Below are 21,571 nucleotides of genomic sequence, written 5' to 3'. Positions count from 1 at the left end.
GCGCATTGCGCTTATAAAACTAGTTTAAACTAGAAATGGCGCAAGTAGTTGAGTGGGAGGGAATTAGAAAATATTATAATTTTTGGGATCGTATTAGAGAAAACGAAAGAAATGGAGAAAAATGAAATGCGAAAGTATGGAATTAGAATATGAATATACACGTAGGCCACTACTTTCGGCGAAGGAATTGAAAACAGTTAACGACTTGCCGCGAAAAGTCAAACCATTGTCTGTGAGGGTCGGTGGGAATCGGCACGTGTCGGTGGTCCACCGGTCGCTTCATCATTTTTCTTCCCTACAATTTTTGCTTCCTCTATCAACAATAATACAATACTTTGACCCCACCCGGCACCCCAATACAAAACCCACTTCTCTTTCTCCATAAATATCTTCACGTATCTATCGTCCATTATAATGTTCTAATCTGTTTCAAACTTCCCATCTTTTGTTCGTATCAAATCGTTATGAATTTAGTTGGTGCATCCTCGTATTGCCACACATTTGGCATCCTAGCTATATATTCCTCCCTAGGTTGTTGCTTTCTCTATATCTTTGCTAGCTTCTTTGAAATTTTGGTCCAATTGAAACCGTCAACGCATTTGCAAGCAAGCCTCCACCCACCAAGGTTACAGTCTTTTACTCGATCGAGACAGTAATTGAGTCTCGATTGACTGGAATTGAAGCCAGCCCTTTTACTCGACCCACCAACTTTACAGTTCTTTTATTTGAGTCACCACCACCTAAGTACTTAAGGGTAATACCCTGCAAATCATACAATATAGATAAATCGCACCGACAAGAATCGAACATTATTATAGCCCAAGGTATGAAAGTGATGCTACACATTTTGGATATGGTGTTTGATTAAAGTGTGCATGATGGTGATTGAGAAATGGGTGTGGTGTCTCAAGGAGATCCAACTAAATAGAGGTATGCATGGGGAAGAAGAAAGAGGGGGTTCTTTTTTTCTTGATGACCAAAGACAAAAGTTTACCAACCTATGAAATCTCTTCAAAATGGAATAATGATTCAAAGCAAATTAAGCATGCATGAAAGTGTCAGGCCGGCGGATGCGAGCCTGTTTGTCAACAACAAACGCTTGATTACATTGAATGGCACAAACAACAATATAATAGCCGCTCCCCAGATATTTGAAGTGGTCCAACTATTAAAAACATCATTTGACCATCCAGAAACATATATGCATTGCATGTTCCTCTAATCTTTCCATTTCTCCGGGTTGGCTACTATGCCTAGCTACCTTTCTCTCTGATTCATACTCCAATACCTTCCATTTCACATTCGAAATTATTTAAAGAAAATTTGAGATTAATTTAAATTTAATGGGTGAGTTCACCTACTCCAGTAATACGGGTTAGGGCCAAGATCGAAACGGGTCAGGGTCAAGATCGAAATGTAATACTTATGCTGAAAATCAGCTGAATACAGATGCGTTGCTCTCACACTGTCACTGGTAAGACTCAATCCTTGATTTTTCTTCATAAATTACATCTATGTAACCAACTGAGGTGCCTATGCCAGCAATATAGGGTGCGTTTGGTTCGCATTGGAATCGGAATCGGAATGGATATCAAATATTTGATAATGGTAATGGATTTTGGTGAAAGTATTTTGCATGTTTGGTAGTAGGGCGGAATGAGAATGATTATAATAGTTGGGGAAGAAATGAGGAAGGAAGATGAAACCCTTATTTAATAAGGGTATGAGATTTTCAATTAATGGGGTATTCCAAACCCTTAATAGCATTCTAAAAACATATCAACCAAACACTAAGAATCACTATTATACCCATTCCTTATGCCTAAACCCCCCACCAAACATACCCATAGTGTTGATTTCTTTATATTAGTTTGAGTTCTAATCTTAGTATATATTATAATTATAAATGTTAATTTGTTTTTCAATCAACCCTACCTTTACGGCATTAAACTGCAGAACCACATCATATTTCCAAAAACGCATGCAAGGAAAAGCAAATCTATAAGTATTAATTAGTGGATATTGTCCTTCCAAAAAAAAATAAAAAATTAGTGGATATTTATTTCCCTTGTGATGAATATAATGTACTATTATATTGAGTTCAATGCAGCTATATATATTTAATTTTAAAAAAAATATATCAAACAGCACTGACAGACAACGTAACTAAAACAACTAAAAATAAAATTCCGAAGAAAAACAACCTCAGTTGATCGAAGAGCAGCTGTACGTTGACCTCCAAGTATATTTAATTAAACCATAATTTATCCCAGATGAATAATCGATATAAAATATAGCTTGTCAGGCTAGATATTTCCAGTGAAAGCAACAGATAATAATACATTAGTTAATTAATTAACTTAAATTTTAATTAAATATGAAGCATTACCATCCTTAGTCTTCTACCACGAACTTGGAACATGTTTAATTAACAATTACGGAACCATTATTCAATTCTAATTAAGTAAGTATACTGCAGATAAGAACAATAAGCTAGGTTTCAATTATTGCCTCCATTTGATGTGACTTTCTCATATATACGTATATATATAAATAGTCGAATTCAAACCTTTCACTTCAACTAATGATGTTTGATTATGCCATGTATGTCGTTCCAACACTAACGTGACATTTTATTGTACTTTAATTAATCCCACATTAACCAGCACGCACTATGGGCAAATTTGATTTGCGTGATGAGGTTTATTATTATTATTTTTAAATATAACGGTTAGCGATTAAAGTTAATTGTGACCTTGTAGGATATGTAGAGTCACATATTTACGCTGTTTGATTATGAGATTTTTTTATTAATTAATTTAATTTACGAAAAAAACTAGCAGCAACTATTATAAAGGGCGTTCTGAGTGAAGCTCCGCCTTGTAATCCTAGATATTAAAGGACCATTAGAAAGTTGCAGATAACTAATCGGCTCAAATCAAGAAGGCCAACGTCGGGGCCGTTCCATTAAAAATAGAGACATGTATAATAGTTTAATTTGGACATTCATCATTTTTGTTCCAAAATTCAATCTAAATATAATAGAGTAAAATGAGAAAGACATGCATACAATAATAGAGAGACGAACATAAGGGAGAGAGATTTTTTTAACATTTAGATTTCAATATAATGATACATATAAATTTCTATTTATAAAAGTAAGAAACATAATTCAAAAAAAAAAATGAAAGATAAGGATATAAGTCTAGATCTAGAAATTAAAATCTATGTAATAATTGAGGTAATTGAGTCCAATAAATCGATTTGGACTTAAGTTATTGAATTATATGACAACAAATAAAAATGTAATAAAAAGATGTGTCCAAATATATGCATAAAAATCCAACAAAGAAAAAATAAAATTTAAAATTTAATTTAAAAGTGACATTTTCATACATATTTAAATACAAAATTCAATTCTTTCTAAAATTTTATTTCAATTACAATTGAGATTAATCTATGGACCCTAAAGATAATAATTATCAAGTGTAGAAAGAATGAATTATACATCAAATATATATATTTTTAAAGAAAATGGGTCCTCAAAAATTGGACGCTAGGTTGTCTTAAAATTTTAATTTGTGTGATGACGGATAAAGTTTGATGTGTTCATCTGTCATAGGTTGACGTGCTTATACGTAGTTTTCGTAAAAAAATCCTGTGGATTGAATGAATGGAAGTGATAAATTATAAAAGAGGTAATAGCGTACGCAATCCGATTGGTCGGTTTGATTTGCATGAATAAATAAGTGAATCGTTAATGACTTAATGACCATATAAGAGGTTTTACTGAAATTAATTATTGCTATTAGATAGGATTGCAGTCCGTCATAGAATCAATGTTAGTTTATACTTGCGGTGCAAGATTCAAATCTATAAAAGGAAAAAAAAAAAGCGTAAATTTGGTCTAATTATGATTTATCTTTTTCATTAGTTTTTAAGATAAGAGCAGTGATAAATCCAATTGGAGATTTGGAGTACATATTTTTTTAACAAATTGGAAAGCCCAGTTTACACGTCTCTATCTACCACAAATTAAAATACCTTTTTACATGTATGCTATATGTCAAAATAGCCTTGCCCAAGACATGCATCAAACTATCAACCAATCGTTAAGTCAAGTAGTACTCTCTCCCTCGATCTTTCTACCTAAACAACACTAATATGTCAATTATATAGCCATACAATTCAATTTCTCATCTTCCTATACCTTAGCTTTCAATACTTCTAACTGATGATTAACTAATTCTCTAATCAAGTAAGTGCTTGACTCTAAGCAGCCTAGCTCTAATACCCTAAACTTTCAATTTTTGAACTATTGTTTAGAGAGCCTCAATGTAGATTAACAGGCTAAAATGTTTGACATATAATGATAATATATAGTTAATCCATTTTAACTTCATATTATTGTTGGCTGCAATTGGCTGCCTGCAGCTGTAGCCTGTAGGGTCAATCATATATTCAATTCAGAAAGGCAATGAGCATGCTACTTGGTGGAAATACGGAGTAGTTTATATTTGTCTGTCACATATATATGGAGCAGAATTTAAAAGTAATATAGTAGAAATTTCCTGAATCATTAGTTGGTAAGACCAAACATGCAACATGCATGCATGGAAGCTAGATAGGTTCATGCATGAAAATTTTACGTACAAAAAAGTCGAAATTTATATATTACTCCGATTCGTAATTAATGTTATGTACTAAATCTGCATAATGGACATGTATATATAGTATGGGGGTATTCGTATTAATTAATTAGGAAATAACGTATGTAGCTTGAGAATCCTTAGTTTCTTCAATAAAGTTCAACCAATTAACGAGAAACTAACTAACAGGCAGGGATGTGATTAATTAGAATTGAACATCAAAGCTGTAGCCGGTTTTAACGATGCCGACCTTCTTCCCCGGCTGGAGATTGTCAACGACGAGAGAACAGTTGACATAAACGATGAATTCCCTGGATTCCACCTTCCCCATCACGACGTTGACCGGCGCCTTGACCTTCACGAGCAGCGGTATTCTCCCCGTTTTTTTGTTCTCTTCAAACGCGTCCTGGAGACCCGACCCGAACTCGCTCACCCCCCGCATCTCGATCTTCATCACCGTCGTATTCAACGGCTCCTGGTGGAAATTGGGCAGCTCGCCGGAGGAGAGAACGGAGTCGGTGTACGTCACGACGACGGAGCTGTGCTTGCCGTAAATGAATCCGAGATGGGCGTTAGGGTTTTCGGCCTTCACGCTGACGAGGAACACCGTCTTGAGGCTAAAATCGTCCTGGACGTCGAAGTTCTTCACGTCCAGACCCTCCACTGTGTAGGTCGGCATCTTGGGCTTGTAAACGGAGTAGACGTAGAAAGCCAGGCCGCCCAGGACGAGGACGAAGATGAGGAGGAAGCAGCAGCAGCAGCATAAGCATTTGCAGCAGCAACTCGTCGAGGATTTCTTGGGCTGGTATGATCTGGGGACGTTGCGGCGGTGAGGAGGCGGCATGGCTCCGTTCCGTTTTAAGTTCCGGCAGCGGTGTGGCGCGAAGGCAGGGAAGAGATTAATGAAGGTTGCTAATTAAGGGGACATGCATGGCGGTTTGAGTGATTTTGTGTGGTGATGAATTTAATGGCCTAATCCACCCCCACCAAATATGAAGCAGATCAAAGGGTGATTATTATTGTTGCATGAGGTATATATATCACCGGTGGAAAGAAAGATTGAAAAAGAATGGGTTACATTGCTCAACCATATCTTTACATATGTTTGGTTAAAGAGTACGTGTATACGATATTTACTTGAATCAATAATTCTAGAATATAATGTTGGATTAAGGTTCCAAAAAATAGATTTACATATTAAATTTGTGTTTTTTTTTTTCCTTTGAGTAAAACACATAAGACTATATTAAAACTTGAAATCAAGTGTTTAATGCACAATGACAGCAATAGTTATACCATGGAATTGAGTTCACCTTGCAAGTAGACTCATAATAATAAGTTCACAATTTATATACCGAAGGTTCACAATTCAAATTGTGAGAATTTAGTATGTAATTGTGAATATTTAATTTAGTATATATAAATTGTGAACATTCAATATGTAAATTGTTTATTTAAGACGTGGGTCTACAAAATAATTTGGCCAATGACAGTGCTACTGATCCATCGATTTGGACCATTCTTAAATTGGCCAAGAACCCATTAACCCAATTCCAGCCCAGACCCAATCATCATTCACCACCGCACATAAATCCTCTGGGCTCATTCTTAAATTGGCCCAGATCCATCCCATCCATTTGGTTACCATATCCCCAAGACCCCAACAATGAATAAAAAGAACAAACAATGCATACATCCCAGTGGATTTGAATAATTGAATGAACATTCCATTCCAGTAATGAGATGAAATCAAATACATGGATATTGAAATAATGTACAGTATTAAGAAGATGGATCTAACAGCACCTAAAAACACGAGCAGGCGAACCAATAACCCTAATACCTGCAGACCTGGTATTACAACTCCTCATGAAAGACACAACCTTAACCAGAGCGGTTCTGATCACTCTAACCACCACTTTCCTCAACCTCCCCGTCCTCGACCTCACCGACGACGACTGCAACTTGTAACCTCGAAGGAATATCAGCCGCTTCCTCGCCCGTTCACGCCGATAACTCAACGAAGTCCACGCGATGATGGGGCTTTGCCGCCGACTCTTCATCTTTCCCGAAACCGATCTCCGGCTACCATCATCATCACCACCACTCCCTTTCCCTCTTCCAGATCCATCTTCATCTCTCCTTACAATCTGATCCAACGGCTCGTAGGAATCAACTCTCCGGCTGAAACGTAACGGCGTGCTGCTTTTCACTAGAGTTTCCATTGCTCAATATATGTGGCCGGGAATTATGAAATCGTTATATATGCATGTAGTTGTGTTTCTCGAATGTTGTCTAAAGTCTAAACAATTAAGGTTTGACTGTGGTTAGGATTTTCTTGCAAATTGTTTCTTTAACATTAATTTCCTTCCACTTATGGCGACTGGAGAAAAGTTTGCCGTCTACGCTTATATGCAATGAACCCTGCCAGCGTAAATCACTTTTGACACCATTTCAGATCCGTGAGGTAATACCCTGACCATAGCCTCTGGTCTCACCAAAAATCAAACCTGCCAGATATATACACGGTTAGAACCAAACGGTGGACTAAAAATACATATTTCCTTTAATTTGTTATTAATGTCAATGGTTATGTGGTCAAAGTTGAAGTGAAGCTTCTAATTAGGCAGAGAATTGTTCGTTAAATATGGCTAATTTCCCACATCTTTTCAAAATGATCTCATCACCATGGTGGATTTTTTTAATACGGATATGAAAATCGAGCAAATTAATTAATTAATTAAGGTTTGGTATCAAAATGTTTTTCACTTGATATGAATTAATAAGATGCACAATCTCATTGGATTGGAATAACGCAACTTTGTATGCTGAATTGATAGATTAGTCATCATGAAAACTAAAAAGAATTATTGATAAAATTTCAAACTATTCTACCCTACCGATTATATATATCCTACTCAATTACATCCAAATATCCAACAATAACTAGAAAATCATCTATAAAAGGAGAAAAACGTACTCTTGAGATCAGAAGGGGGAATTGTCTCTCTAAACATCTCCACTAATTCCTTATCTTATTCAATCATAATTCCTTATGTGACATAATAAGTAATTCATTTTTTAATATGGGCTGGATTATATTGGACAATTCAGGTTAACCAATGAAGTTTTATTAGCACATTAATTTTTTTTTTTTTTTAAAAATATTTTTGTAACTTTAGTGGTCGAGCGGCGAGCCCGGATGGAGTACGTACAATTTGTTGATCTAAAATGAAGAGTTACATTGACATTATTTAATTTGCTGGCCTGGTAAATGCTAATTAATAATCATGTACTTGGACTAAAAACTCGTCCATGAACACAGCATCCCTGGCAATGAACATTTGCTTTCATGCATGAACTTCAACAGAAGAACTACTATACATGTATAGCAATGGACAATGGTAAATTCAACAGCGCAGCTACCTTGTCTGGGGACCCATCCAGCTTTGTTACGTTCTGGGTTCCGCAACAGCCGCTGCGCTGATCCTACGTGCAGATGTACAGCGGCGCGGCCGGGCGGGAACCCTCTGTTGACGTCTCTACAGTGACCTCTATTCATTTCATTTTCACATTTCAACCATTTATTCATTTCTTCACTGTTAATTTTACGTAGCTTATGTTCACCAAACAACTGACTTGTGTTTGCTTCATAAATTTACATACTAGGAATGAGAAAAAAAATTATAGATAATATTTAATTGACTATTTTTTACAACACAATTATGAGATTTGATTACCATTCAATTAAAAAACTCATTCCCTATTTAAAAATGAATATCATTTCGATCTTATTGGTAATCTAATTTTTAAGTTTGGATTGATATTTTTGATTTTTGTTTTGATTTTTTGGATTCATATTGATGCTGTGGAAGTCATTATATTATGATCAATTGTTTTGATTTTTAGTTTTTTTTTTTATAAATATTTTAAAAACATTTATTTACATTATAGGGTCATACACAACCAAACATAAGTAATCATTCCAAATCCACCCTACTACTAAACATGCAAAAATTATTTATAATAGCTGTCACAATTATTCATATATACTATTCATTTGTGAACTGCGTCAAACACTATTCCATTTTTTTTATAAAGAAAACCCATCATTGAGTTAACTCATCGATTACTTGTGTAATAGCTCACAAATCAGTGAAATCACACACATATATTTTGATTTACAAGAAAGTCTGTCATTATTATTACCCAAAGAGAAGATGAAACTTGCCTTGTGATGACAGTTGACAAAAGATCACAAGAAAATAAATTAATCTAAATTATTTATAATTAATCTCTGTTAAATTTAAAATCTTATAGTAGTTAATTATATTGTTAATGATTTCTCCAAACCACACTTATATATGACTAGTGGGAGTTGTAGACAAGGCCCAAGGGGCAGATAGATGCATGCGTAAATACATCACGTGCCATGGAAGGCAAGCTAAGGTGGTAAACATTTATTGGACTCACACAAACTAAAGGTAGTAGCATATATTATATGTTATATTGGATGGCAATGGCAATGGCATTTAAAGCTATCTTACCTAGGCTGCTTGATCTCCCAACTCACGGAAAGAAGCTCTACATCTTTATCGCCCGCAGTAAATTCTTCCGTTTTCTGCATTTTATTCTCCCCTCACAAAATTTTACTGTGTAAAAGCGTGTGAAGATACTAATACATGGCATGATCACCATAGCTTCGAGCTCACTCCCCCTGTGATGCCTGCACCTTCTCACCCTCTTTCATGTGACCTTCTTCCTCCCTGTCATCTCGCCTGTGATCTGCGTCAATTCATCTCCTTCTACTTTTCTCTTTAATATAACACACATATTCCGTATATATATCCGTGCATTTCTTCCATTGTTGTGCTGCTACCTAGCTTCATCCGCCATATATAGCTTCCGTTTACGATCAACAACTTAACAGCATACAAGATCAGATCATATCAAGAACATATATATAATTAACTCAAGTTGCCATGATGAAGGGCTGCGCTGCTACTCTTCTGATCATCATTCTTCTCCTCTTTTCCCCGTTTGCCATGCCTGCTAGGCGTATCGGAAAGTTCAACCCAAGTACGTTGCAATAGACTTCTTTAATTTTTTTTTTTTTTTTTGTTGAGTGACGGAAAAAACTTAGTGCCACTATCTGAGGTCTGCATTAGATAAACTTAGTTGGGTAACCCTAATCAGCAAAGGATCAATTTAGATAGTCACAACAGTCAATAGGCCGTTCTAGCTGGGGAAGTATTTAATTTTCTGCATGCTCATGCAGCAGTTCTTGAACATGTGTGGTTTAATTTATGCAGATGAGAGGCACGGCGGCGAGGAGTCATCGGCGGCGGCACAGCTTGGCCGGAAAACGACGATGATGATGCAGAAAAGAGGAGATACGCTAGAGATAGCGGGATCAAGATTGCCAGATTGCTCTCACGCGTGTGGATCGTGCCACCCGTGTAGACTAGTGATGGTTAGCTTCGTGTGCTCCACTCTTGAAGAAGCTGAGACTTGTCCCATGGCGTACAAATGCATGTGCCACAACAAGTCCTATCCTATTCCTTAATCGCGCTTTCTACTTTCACTTTTTTTGTAACATAATATAGGTAGCTACCTAGGTCTTCGATCGTTTTAGAAAAAAATATTTACTTGATGAGCTAATTAATTACGTAGGCGTAGCTGCAGCTAGGTTGGGTACGGTGTACGTAGTTTCAATAAATTAATTAAACTACTGCATGCATGTGTATTTCCATGTTTGTGTACCAAGTTTATTATATGTTCTTATAAACGCCAAAGGATGATGCATGCATGTCTTATTGCAACTTGTTTTATTTGTTTATTTATTTATCAACCCAATTCATATAAAGATTGGCGAATAATTTAAGTAATATGTTCATGTGGTAACCCGGCATGCTAACCTTAAGAGCTAAATATATAATTTATATATAGATTTGGAACATTGTGGTTATCAAACCAACCATCTGAATAGGAATAACTATATTTCAATTGGAACCGTGTATTGTAAAAATTAAACCATAGCCCAAAAGGTTCCGGATCCGATTTGATAAAATAGGAAACTTGGGAGTCCAGAATCACCAGTTTCGGTTCCAAACAGAAAATAATTAGTTTAACTTTTTTTTTTTTAATTTTTAAAAGTTTAACTTTAATGTTTAATATTTGATATAATATTTTTTAAAATCTTTACAATGAAAAATATATTTAAAAAATATTGAATTATTTGGACTATTTTAAAAATAAAAAATAGAATTAAAAAAAAATTAATTCAAACAGAGGATTTAAATTAAAATTATCGGTACCGACTTGTCATTTTTGGAACTGAGAAGTGAGAACCAACGGTTCGGAATTGGAACAAAACCGCAATCTTGGAAACAACTGGGTTTGCTGGTTCTGGTCCTTCTGGATTGTGCATTTAGGTCCGGAATGATAGGAATACCGCGTGTTTTGTGCGACATGGATGGTGTTCAAAGGCAGGGCAGTGTGTGCCCACTATACTCCCTTTTCTCTTTCGTTGTATTTTCTCTGCTCGGGCTCGGATGTCACCACCGCCATCCGTTTTCTGCACCTCTTCTCCCTCCGCCGGTTTTGGCCCCACCATTTCCTTATTGTGGGCCCTGCCCATCCCTTTCCTCCACCACCGTCAGCATTTCCTGTCAGAGATGAATGGAGAGCTAGGTTTTGTCTCCTATGCCATAAGAGGTACTGCTCTGGGTTTCTTTCTTGAATCTTGATGGATGCATTACTTTGTGATTTCATTTTTTTTGGGTGTTTTGTTAAGATGATGATAGAAAACATATGTTCTTTGTCTTACCTTTTAGAAGAAAAGGAAGAAGCTTTTTCATGTTTTATGCAAGAATTGGAATTCCAAAAAGTCTCCTTTTTTCCTCTTTGTGAATGAAGTGGATGCAGCAAAAAGTGGCCTTGGATTACGCTATCAATCTCCCATTCCATATGGATTTTAGTAAAAATTGTTCCTTTTTTGTTGGGCGTGTGGAGAGAGAAATACATGTATGGAATGATGGGAGGTTGAATTGTAGGTAATTGAGATGAGAGAGAGGATTCCTTGAATGATGAGAGGTTGAATATGTATGAAACAAAGCATGGGGTGGGGCAATCATTTGGGTGACTTTTCATCAAACATGTTGGCTTTACCTTTTACCCCTGCGTTTGGAACGGTGGGGAAAATCCTATCCCTCACATTTTCCTGTTCTAATGAGGCTAAGGCTTAGGCAATGCATGCTTTCTTGTGCTTTTCTCCACAGAGTAAGCTGTTCCTACTTGTGTTCTTATGTTTCTCAACTTGTCCCTTTGCTTAACCACGTTTACATCAGTTTACGATAATACTCATTGCTGAAGCTGATAATGCTTTGGCTTTACACACTATTCGTTCTTCGTAAGACAGATTGAGTCATATCCTGCCTGCCTGCCTTTGTCTGCTCTAGAAATAGATAAATGGTGATGTGTGTTAACATGTAAGTCGTTCTCAAGATATTATTCGTGTTGCACATTGCGTAAGAAATAAGAATAAAGAATTTGAATTCCTTCTGAAGTTTTAGGATTTTGTGTATAAACATATAATTTCCTTTCCTTCATATCTTCTTGCAAGGGAAAGTGATTAACCGTGATCATTCTTGTATCTTTCTCACTTCTGGCTAAAAATGATTACAACTTTTCTATCATTGCTGAATATTTCATTAATCTTGTTTTGCACTCATTCTTCTATTCATATATTTATTCATTAACTCGTGCAGAGGTTCTTGCTGGATGCTTATATATCAATATGTGTTTTTTTTTTCTTCATTTTCCACTTCAGATTTCTAACTTTAAAATTATGAAATTTACTAAAAGTACTGAAGTTCTAGCAGCTCATATCTAAACTACTTATAACAATAGTTTCAAATCATATTCAAACCTAAACAGATTACATGCCTACTTTGCTAACAGAGTATAATGAATTCAGGTTGATGAGGATGAACTTTATTGGGGCAGAAGGAAGCAGGATGCAGAATCAGCGTGGTCGGATAATTCTGCTCACGTAATATCACAGTTAGCCCAGTGTTTTAGTGAGTGCATATTGTTGATACTCTTTTAGGATAGTTTTCTTACCCATATATCTATATTATCATTACTTCAAAGTATATTACGTAATATATTACTGTTTTTATTTGATGTCACACTATCTTGCGTTAAGATTTTCAAGTAGTTCTTGGGTCTTGGTATTGCACTATTTCCATAAGATTCTTGGAAAAATGTTGGATTGCAAATTTGTAATGCCTGGTTCTTTATGAGTGGCTTGTAATAACTGGAGCGTGTTTGATCTTTAATCACTCTTTAAACAGAAATAGTTTATAGAAATTTGGGACTTTCTACTTATCTATCAATGAGTTTCAGCTCAAAATAGTTGGAGTATATTTGATAAATCACTCTTGAAACAGAAATGGCCTACTTGAACTTGGAATCTGCTGTTTATTTTTCTATGGAGCTCCTACTTTAATCTTTATGACTTAATGTTACAGTTTCACCCTCATTTTCAACTTTTTTTTTTTTTGGCTGTAGCTAATGCTATGGTTGGACCACGAGCATGGATAGGAGGAATTCTCAGCCGCTCAGGCATTAAACGGTTTGGAAGTGACAAATTTATTGACTATATTCTAACTCCTGAGGAGGTAGTTTTGACCTGCTAGAATATTATTGCCTTCCTGAATAGTTGAATGGGATTATATATGCGAAATTGCCCTCTATCTCTCCCTCTTTCTTTTGTATGTTCTTTCGTCTATTTTATGCCTAACCTAACAAATCCCCTAAATATGCAATTTACATTAGAGTGAATCGTTGTGTCTACCTTGCCTTTCTTTTTCATATCTTATGTTATATGCCTGCTTCTTTCTTTGCCTTGAGAGAAAGCTTTTGTATTCATCACAGGAGGAAAGTCTTCACAAGCTACAAGAAAGATTAGGAGTAGCTTTTGATGAATCTCGGCCTGATCATCAAGTATTACCACAAAACTCATTCCAATTTATTTCCCATATTTTCTTACTTGGGGGCTGCTCATTAAATTCCCATTTCAGGAAGCGCTTCAAGCCTTGTGGAATTTGACATTTCCAGATGTTGAGCTTAAAGGCCTAGTCTCTGAGCAATGGAAGGATATGGGTTGGCAAGGATGTAACCCAGCAACCGATTTCAGGTATGTCTAATCCTTTGAGTCCTAACCCCCCCTCCCCCCTCCCCTTAATTTTCGTCCAGGTGATTATTACTTCAAGATTGTGCATAAGAAGAAATTTAATGATCATTGCATAATTTTCATTCTGCAATTTGATTTTTGACCAATTAAATCCTATCGGTGTAAGCACTGTATATTACACTTGTTATTTCTGTGTTCTTGCAACGTTTTTCATTCAAAATACGGTTAAAGAAGTGACTAGATATGCATTCATATTCAACGATTTGGCTTATTGTCAAATGTTCCTCTAGTAAAACAAACATCTGTATCCCCCCCTCTTTGCCATAATAAATGCAAGAATACAATGTAGTTTGTATTTCTAAAGCTATGATTAACTGCAGTCCTCGGATGAATTGCGTTATTTATTAAATTTTCTGGATATCAGGGGTTGTGGTTTTCTTTCACTCGAGAATTTACTGTTCTTTGCAAGAAATTATCCGGTAAGGTTTTTACAGCTGTTGCCAGGAGCAAAGAGTGTTCCATAAGATAACTATCGTCTTATATGATAGTTTAAGTTGCAGAGTGTTTAACTTTAAACTGATAGTATGAAGTTCAAAATGAAGGATTGTTTCCATAGGCTACTTTTCAAGAAAATTGGAACCAGGGCAACATGGGAGTACCCATTTGCAGTTGCTGGGATTAATGTTTCATTTATGTTGATTCAGATGCTGGAATTAAGCTCAGGTATCTACATGATCTTATGACAATGCTCATTCCAGCTGTCATATATTTTTGGATTTTTACCCTTACGTACTAGTAAGTGAAAAGAAGAGCTACGTGCATCCACTTTTATGCTGTTTATATTAGATGGAAATATGTACGTTTTGAACTATTTGAATCCGCCATTAACTTAGTTTTTTTTCCCCATATTTTTCTTGCAGAAAAACCGAAATGTCGTCCAGGCATTAATTTTGTTAAATTATTAGCAGGTAAGTCTTTACTCCCGAGGGACTAGTTTGATTTTGTAGTAATTTAAAGGTTGGAGTTTACAGTAGGAATTGATCTGTTTTTGAAATAACTGCATTACAAGCACCTGCAGAAGATGAAGAGGCATTTGATGTCCTTTACTGTATAGCGTTTTCGTTGTTGGATGCACAATGGCTGGCTATGCACGCTTCATATATGGAATTCAACGTAACTCTCTCTCTCTCTCACACACACACATTAATATATACAAATAGAGTGTAGCCCTGAAAGCAGTGGCTGAGTAGGTGAAACATGATTCTCATACTACACTGGAGTCGGGTTTACCCTCAGGTAGTGGCTACGGGTTTCCCTGGTCACCCCAAAAAGAAAAAGTGGAAACTTTCTGTTCTTGCTACTGTTGTAGGATAGGGTGTGCATTTTGTCACAATTTGTTCAACTCTGCAGAAACAAGGGACCCGTTAAAACAAATGGGCATTATACATGCAATACAGGCACACACAGACAACTAGCAATGAACAGCACATTCAGTTCTTTATTGCGTAGCATTATAGCTTCCTGTCTTAACTAGTTCCGGAACAGTTATTTTTATCGATCGGTTATGCATTATTATGAAAGTATGAAACTGGGAAAATCCTACTTCGTTTGATAACCTCAGCTATAGAACTACCGTGCACCATTAGCTAATCTACCTGTCTTTGGTTAAGATTTCTATATTCTTTGCTGTATTCCCACAGGAAGTTTTGCAAGTAACGAGGACTCAATTAGAGAGAGAATTGTCTCTAGAGGACATACGCAAGATAACCGATTTACCAGCCTTCAACCTGATGTAAGTGAGTAAGTCTCTGTTTCTGCTTGAAGGGGAAAGTGAAAATGAAACAAAATCCAAGTCGATCTGCTCTCTGGAGATGGTGTAATTATGATCGAGCAACTAAACAGCAGGAAAGATAGTTGTTATTTGAGGATTGTGAATGTGAAATTTGGGGGGTTTTATGCTGCAATGCAATGTATGAAAAAATGAACTTGAGTCTGCAGATTTTGAGCTTTGAATGTTAATCTTAGTAATATTTGTTATGTTCAATTCTTTTTGTGCTACCCAAGTTGATCTCATCTCTTGGCATGTCTGGTTTTCTCTCTATACTACTGCACACCACACCACCATTAGTCCACAACCATCAGTAAAATTGTTCAATTGTATTGTGCGTTTCGTCTTTAATTGTTTTTACGTCTTGTATCAATCGAAAAAGATTTCATGAAAATTTCTATTTGTTTTCAAAAAATGAAAACTTTCTATTCTTTCACTTGATCGAATAGCCTTTCCAAAGTCCACTTGATATTTGGTATTGTATGACTAAATAATACTTATTTGAATTATCACTTTCTTTTTTAAGTTAGTTTCCGGATAAAAAGCGGAATTCTCTCTCTAGGGTTTGTATGTAGAAAGTGTGTCTCTCTAGTTTTCTAAGGTTTTGATCTTCGTGTTTTTGTTTTCATCCTTTGTTTGTGCTCTTTTTCGCCCTTGTTTGATTGTGTTCTGGCTGTTTTGGTAATGGATATGGATAGTGTTGCTGATCAGTGTGCGGATCTCACCATCGAGGACGAGGAAACAGGAGGGTTGGAAGCCCCCTATACTGATGTAGTTCATGTTGAGAGCTGGGATCTGGTTGGCCGTTTCATCACTGATAGAAACATTAAGTTCGATCATATGCAGCAGGTGATGGCCTCGACATGGCGCCCGTTAATGGGGGTACGAATCTTGTCTCTGGATGAAAACTTATTTCTGTTTCAGTTCCCCCATGTCAAGGACATGCAACGTGTGATTGACGATGGTCCGTGGTCATTCGAAAATAATATTCTTGTGTGCAAACAAGTTCAACTAGGGATAAGGCCGGAAGACGTTGGCCTGGACAAGGTTGCGTTTTGGGTCCAAGTTCATGATCTGCCTGCCATATATGCATCCCCGGAGTTTATCGCTTGTATTGGTGGGTATGTGGGAACCTTTATTTCTGAAGATCCCAATAACTTTGGGCATTCTAGGAGAAGCTTCTATCGTATACGGGTAGAGATGGATGTCAATGTTCCATTGAAAAGGAGAATGAAGCTTTTTCGCAAGGATGGATCATTTCAATGGCTCATCTTCAAATATGAACGTCTGACTACTTTCTGTTTCTGTTGTGGATTGCTTGGTCACTCAGATAAATTTTGCCACAAGGCTTATGAGGAGGGTCTCTCACCACGTGAATATCTTTACGATGCCACGATGAGAGTTGGGGCGAGACGTCAAGTTCAACCAGTTGGACAAAAATGGCTACTACCCGATCTCCCTATTAAAGTATCTGCTGATAAATCGTCGGGCAGTGGTACTAAGGATTTAGTTGTTCTGGAGGAGGAGTCTAGTGTGCATGGTGATCTTAAACGAAGAAGTGAAGATGGATCTAAAATTGATGTTGTGGTGATTAAGGATACGGTTATGTCCGAGAGTTCAAAAAACTTGCATTTGGCGTGCCCTTCCCAATGAGTATTATTAGTTAACTGTCGGGGTTTGGGGAGTCCTCGCACAGTTCGAGAATTGTTGGGCTTAAACAACGCCCCATGTTTGTGTTCTTAATAGAGACGAAAGCTAGATCAAAGCAGGTGGAATTCCTTCGCATTCGATTAGGTTTTGATGGTTTGCTATGTGTTGAGAGGTTTGGATTGGGTGGTGGACTTGCGCTGTTTTGGCGTGATAAAGATGTAGCATCGCTATTGAGTTACTCACAAAACTACATTGATATGGTAGTTACTTTACCTGATAAGCCAACTTATAGACTTACTTGCTTTTATGATTTCCTGGAGCGAACAAGACGTTAACAATCTTGGGATTACGAAATCTCCAGGGACAATCCTCATTACCTTGGGTTGTTCTTGGTGACTTCAACGACTTGTTCTGCCAATTTGAAAAATAGAGGTCCACATGTTCATCTGAATTCCCTCATTCAAGGTTTTAATGACGTTTTGCAGGATTGTAATATATTGGATTTGGGCATGTTAGGCAATCGATTCACGTGGGAACGTGGTCGTGGTACAGACGCTTGGGTGGAAGAACGATTCGATAGGGCAATTGCTTCAATGGAGTGGTCTAAGTTGGTTGATGATGTAGCAGTGCATAATATTCCGACATTAATCTCAGATCATAGTGCAATTTTTCTGAATTTGGAAGCCACCTCGAGGCGGCTGGTGCGCCATAAGTTCCGTTTTGAATCTCCATGGCCGGAGACGAAGAGCCATTTTTTTGCCATGGAGACGAACAAATTTGTTTTTTTTTTTTAATAATTATTTTTTAAATTTCATTTTTAATAAATATTTTAAAATTGTGGTAACATGTAAATTGGACTAATTGAATGAAATAGGTTAGTTTAAGGACCCAACTGTAGCTTTTTAAAGTTCAGTGGCCTAATTGCATTATTGTGTGCAGTTCGATGGCGTATTTAACCATTATTCCTATATAAATTTATATTTCACTAATAAATAAATTTATTTTTTAATGTGCTATGGATTGACCAATTCATGAAATCATGAGACTATTTCACTCAAGTGTGTCCCATAAAAATATGATTGGTTGTTTTTGTAGTCGGTATTATATATGTTGCATGATGCAGAGCTAAGCATGGACCGGGCCCCTTGTTATTATTCCAATGCAAACCCCTCCATCCGCTATGTATCGCCAGGTGGCATCACTTGTCCAGGGCAGCTAAGAGCATCCTTATCAATGAGATTATTTCACGGCTTTTGAGATGTTTTTGTAAGTGCGATTAGGAAAGAAACAGTGGGAGGAGAGAAAAAAATAAATAAATAAGACTAAAAAAGATTAAAAAAACTGATCAGTCAAGCGCGTGCAGTGCACGCGCCCGAGTAGACTCTGGTGTGCGCAAAGCGCGCACAACAACCATTCGTGCCCCATGTTTTACCCAACCCACTTGTCAGCCATGAACCCATATTTGCAAAGCTTCCCAACATTCTCTCTCCATCTCTCTCTCCTCTGTGTGAGCTTTGAATCTGAAATAAAATCCAAAATATCCATTGATGGTCATGTGTAAGCCCATTCCGGTCCTGCCCAATCATTATTGCATGGACCATGGTCCACACATCTGTGTGGACCATAAATAAAAAATATATTTTTAAAATATACTAAAAGTACATTATTTTTGTACATAAAATACATTATTTTATGGTACATTATTTTTGTACTGAATGTACATTATTTTATAGTATTATAAAATAATGTACCTTCAGTACAAAAATAATGTACCTTATGTTCATGGTTCACACAACTATGTGGACCATGGTTCACACAACTATGTGGACCATGGTTCACACAATAATTTGCCGATCCTACCACTGATGCATTAAGTCCCCTTCCCCCCCCCCCCCGATTTACGTAACTAACTACGTTCAGGTCCAACTTAATTAACTAACCTTATGCATTTTGTATGGAGTATTATATTATGGACTAAACTTTGTCAACAAAAATGAAAATAGTTGAGAGATTAAAGTGATACTAATTCTTGAAAAAATTATTTTTTTGTTCCCTAGTGTAATAGTGAACTCAATTCCTATTTTACATCATCACTTTTATTATCTAAGTTGAAGTTCCTTTTTAAAATTTACTATTACTCTTCAAAAATCTTATTTGATTAGTATATATTACTAATGAAACTTTATATCCTCTCTTTTTTTTTCTTTTTTTTTTTTTGCCCTAAACCAAGCTCGAACGTAACTCCATGAATTAGTGACAGAAAACCTAAATCACTTACCATCATTATTGAATTAATTTTATCTTTCCATCCGTGGACGTTATAGCAGCCCACACTTTTACATTTCTAGCCACTAAGGCATAGAATTGGACCATGCTTTAGTCATGCATGGGAATTGAAATTACATTATTACATCTAGTCAATAGTTTTTGAAAAATAGCAACAAATTTTAATATTTCTTTTTTACAAGCTAGGGACAAAAAATATGACTTCAATAACAACTTAACAATTAAAAGTGATGGTTTTTAATGGACTGGGCTCACCATAAAACTGGATTGATATCGGGTAATGCGTACGAAAAGTATATAGGATTAATAGGCCATAGGGCCCTTGAAATAATACAAACGGGCTGCAAATGTATTAAATAAACAAAGAGAATGAATTTGGTCCAAGGGGCCGAACTACCAAATAAAATACTCCTTACAATGGACTGAAACGCGCCAAGGCCGCGGACCCGAGAGTGGTCCGCTGGCCACCCTCCGGCAGTTTACTTCGGTCTGCTTTACCCCTACGAGTCCGTCACTCACCAGTGAACCGAGATCTAGCGTCTAGGTCACCGACCGATGCTCCCTTGGCCTAAGAAACCGCTCCGGCCTCCCCACCACTTAGCTTGTTTTTACGGATTGTGCTACATACCATGATGCAAACGCACCCTTAGCCATCTTTCTAGAAAAAAAGGCCAACCTTTCTTTCTTAGCTAATTGGATCGCTTTAGTAAAGCCTATCTCTTACTTTAATATTCTTTGAGTCATACCCCTGGAACTATGCCCACAATACACAATCGTTATACCCTGCACCACGGTGCACATAGCAATGTGCACCACGTACGTAAAACGACGTCGTTTCGGTGTTAGTAGACGCGGACATGAATGACTCAGGGAATTCATTATCTATAATACACATAATCATTATCTATAATACACAGAACGTTTGCCTAGAATACACAGAATGTTTGCCCAGAATACACAGAATATTGACACAAAATACACAGATGTTAGTGGACGTGAATGACTCCAGGGAATTCATTATCTATAATACACATAATCATTATATAGAATACACATAACGTTTGCCTAGAATACACAGAATGTTTGCCCATAATATACAGAATATTGACGCAAAATACATAGAACCCATCCTCCTAACATTCGAATGCACAAACACATCACAACTTGTGTTAATAACATGAATACACATAATATTTACATAAAATACACAAAACTCATCCTCCTAAACATTCGAATGCACAAACACATCACAACATGTGTTACTAACATGAAATCACAACATGTGTTACTAACATGAATACACATAACGGTTACCTATAATACACAGAACGGTTGCCTAGAATACACAGAATGATTGCCTGGAATACACAGAATATTAACATAAATACAGAGACCGACCGAAACGGGAAACGTAATTTCCAAAAAAAACGGACGATTAGTTTACAATGCTCAAAACGACGTCGTTTAGGTACGTGGTGCACATTGCTATGTGCACCGTGGTGCACAGTATAATTTGCCCACAATACAAGAATAGGTTTATTATTACTCCGTATTATTCTACAATTCAGTTACTAATAGTATTTTTCTTTTGTTGCCTCCCTTTTCTCTCTAAAACCAAACGCCTTTCTCTGCGGCTCAACTTAGGCTTCCATCACCGGCCTTCGGCCGGAGCTCTAATGGAGCTTTGAGCCGGCGGTTTTGGTCACCTTCTACGTTTGCTTTCGCTCTTCTTCCACCCCGACCACCGTCGCAGCTCCGTCCGCCTCCGACCACCACCACAGATCTTCTTCTTCCGTTTTCTTTCCATTTGAATAAAATAATAGTAGGTAGGTATTGGGGTTTGTGTTGGTAGTCTTGAACTTCCAACCCTACTTTGACTTTACCCACTTTTTATTTTCTCTATTATTGTGTTTTCCTCTCGTTACTTTCACGAGCATTTTTCCTCTTGTTACTTTCACG

At 36.7% G+C, this 21,571-nt stretch overlaps 3 protein-coding genes across 8 annotated transcripts; 2 read left to right on the top strand and 1 right to left on the bottom strand.

The window, feature by feature from the left end:
* Nucleotides 1–4,666: 4,666 nt before the first annotated feature.
* Nucleotides 4,667–5,625, bottom strand: LOC116003832 (NDR1/HIN1-like protein 6). The gene has a single exon (XM_031243774.1). It carries the CDS (start codon nt 5,491–5,493, stop codon nt 4,855–4,857), a length of 639 nt encoding a protein of 212 aa, XP_031099634.1. The 5' UTR covers nt 5,494–5,625; the 3' UTR covers nt 4,667–4,854.
* A 3,702-nt stretch (nt 5,626–9,327) lies between these two features.
* Nucleotides 9,328–10,433, top strand: LOC116011347 (protein EPIDERMAL PATTERNING FACTOR 1). The gene is made up of 2 exons (XM_031250899.1): nt 9,328–9,728; nt 9,962–10,433. Exons 1-2 carry the CDS (start codon nt 9,632–9,634, stop codon nt 10,213–10,215), a joined length of 351 nt encoding a protein of 116 aa, XP_031106759.1. The 5' UTR covers nt 9,328–9,631; the 3' UTR covers nt 10,216–10,433.
* A 559-nt stretch (nt 10,434–10,992) lies between these two features.
* On the top strand, nt 10,993–17,918 carry LOC116007477 (ELMO domain-containing protein A). 6 transcript variants are annotated; one of them, XM_031248190.1, is made up of 12 exons: nt 10,993–11,366; nt 12,628–12,702; nt 13,224–13,333; nt 13,590–13,658; nt 13,736–13,851; nt 14,273–14,327; nt 14,451–14,571; nt 14,769–14,816; nt 14,918–15,021; nt 15,549–15,640; nt 16,375–17,586; nt 17,812–17,918. In XM_031248190.1, exons 3-11 carry the CDS (start codon nt 13,232–13,234, stop codon nt 17,327–17,329), a joined length of 1,662 nt encoding a protein of 553 aa, XP_031104050.1. In that variant the 5' UTR covers nt 10,993–11,366; nt 12,628–12,702; nt 13,224–13,231; the 3' UTR covers nt 17,330–17,586; nt 17,812–17,918. The 6 variants fall into 6 exon arrangements, with proteins under 6 accessions (XP_031104050.1, XP_031104042.1, XP_031104034.1 ...); XM_031248182.1 differs by having other exon boundaries at nt 12,628–12,730; XM_031248174.1 differs by lacking the exon at nt 10,993–11,366 and adding an exon at nt 11,398–11,930 and having other exon boundaries at nt 12,628–12,730; nt 14,927–15,021.
* Nucleotides 17,919–21,571: the final 3,653 nt, after the last annotated feature.

Source organism: Ipomoea triloba, chromosome 2, assembly GCF_003576645.1.
Source record: "Ipomoea triloba cultivar NCNSP0323 chromosome 2, ASM357664v1".
In the NCBI taxonomy this organism is placed as follows: domain Eukaryota; kingdom Viridiplantae; phylum Streptophyta; class Magnoliopsida; order Solanales; family Convolvulaceae; genus Ipomoea; species Ipomoea triloba.
The sequence above is the reverse complement of the archived record's forward strand: the minus strand, read 5'-3'. Positions and strand labels throughout refer to the sequence as shown.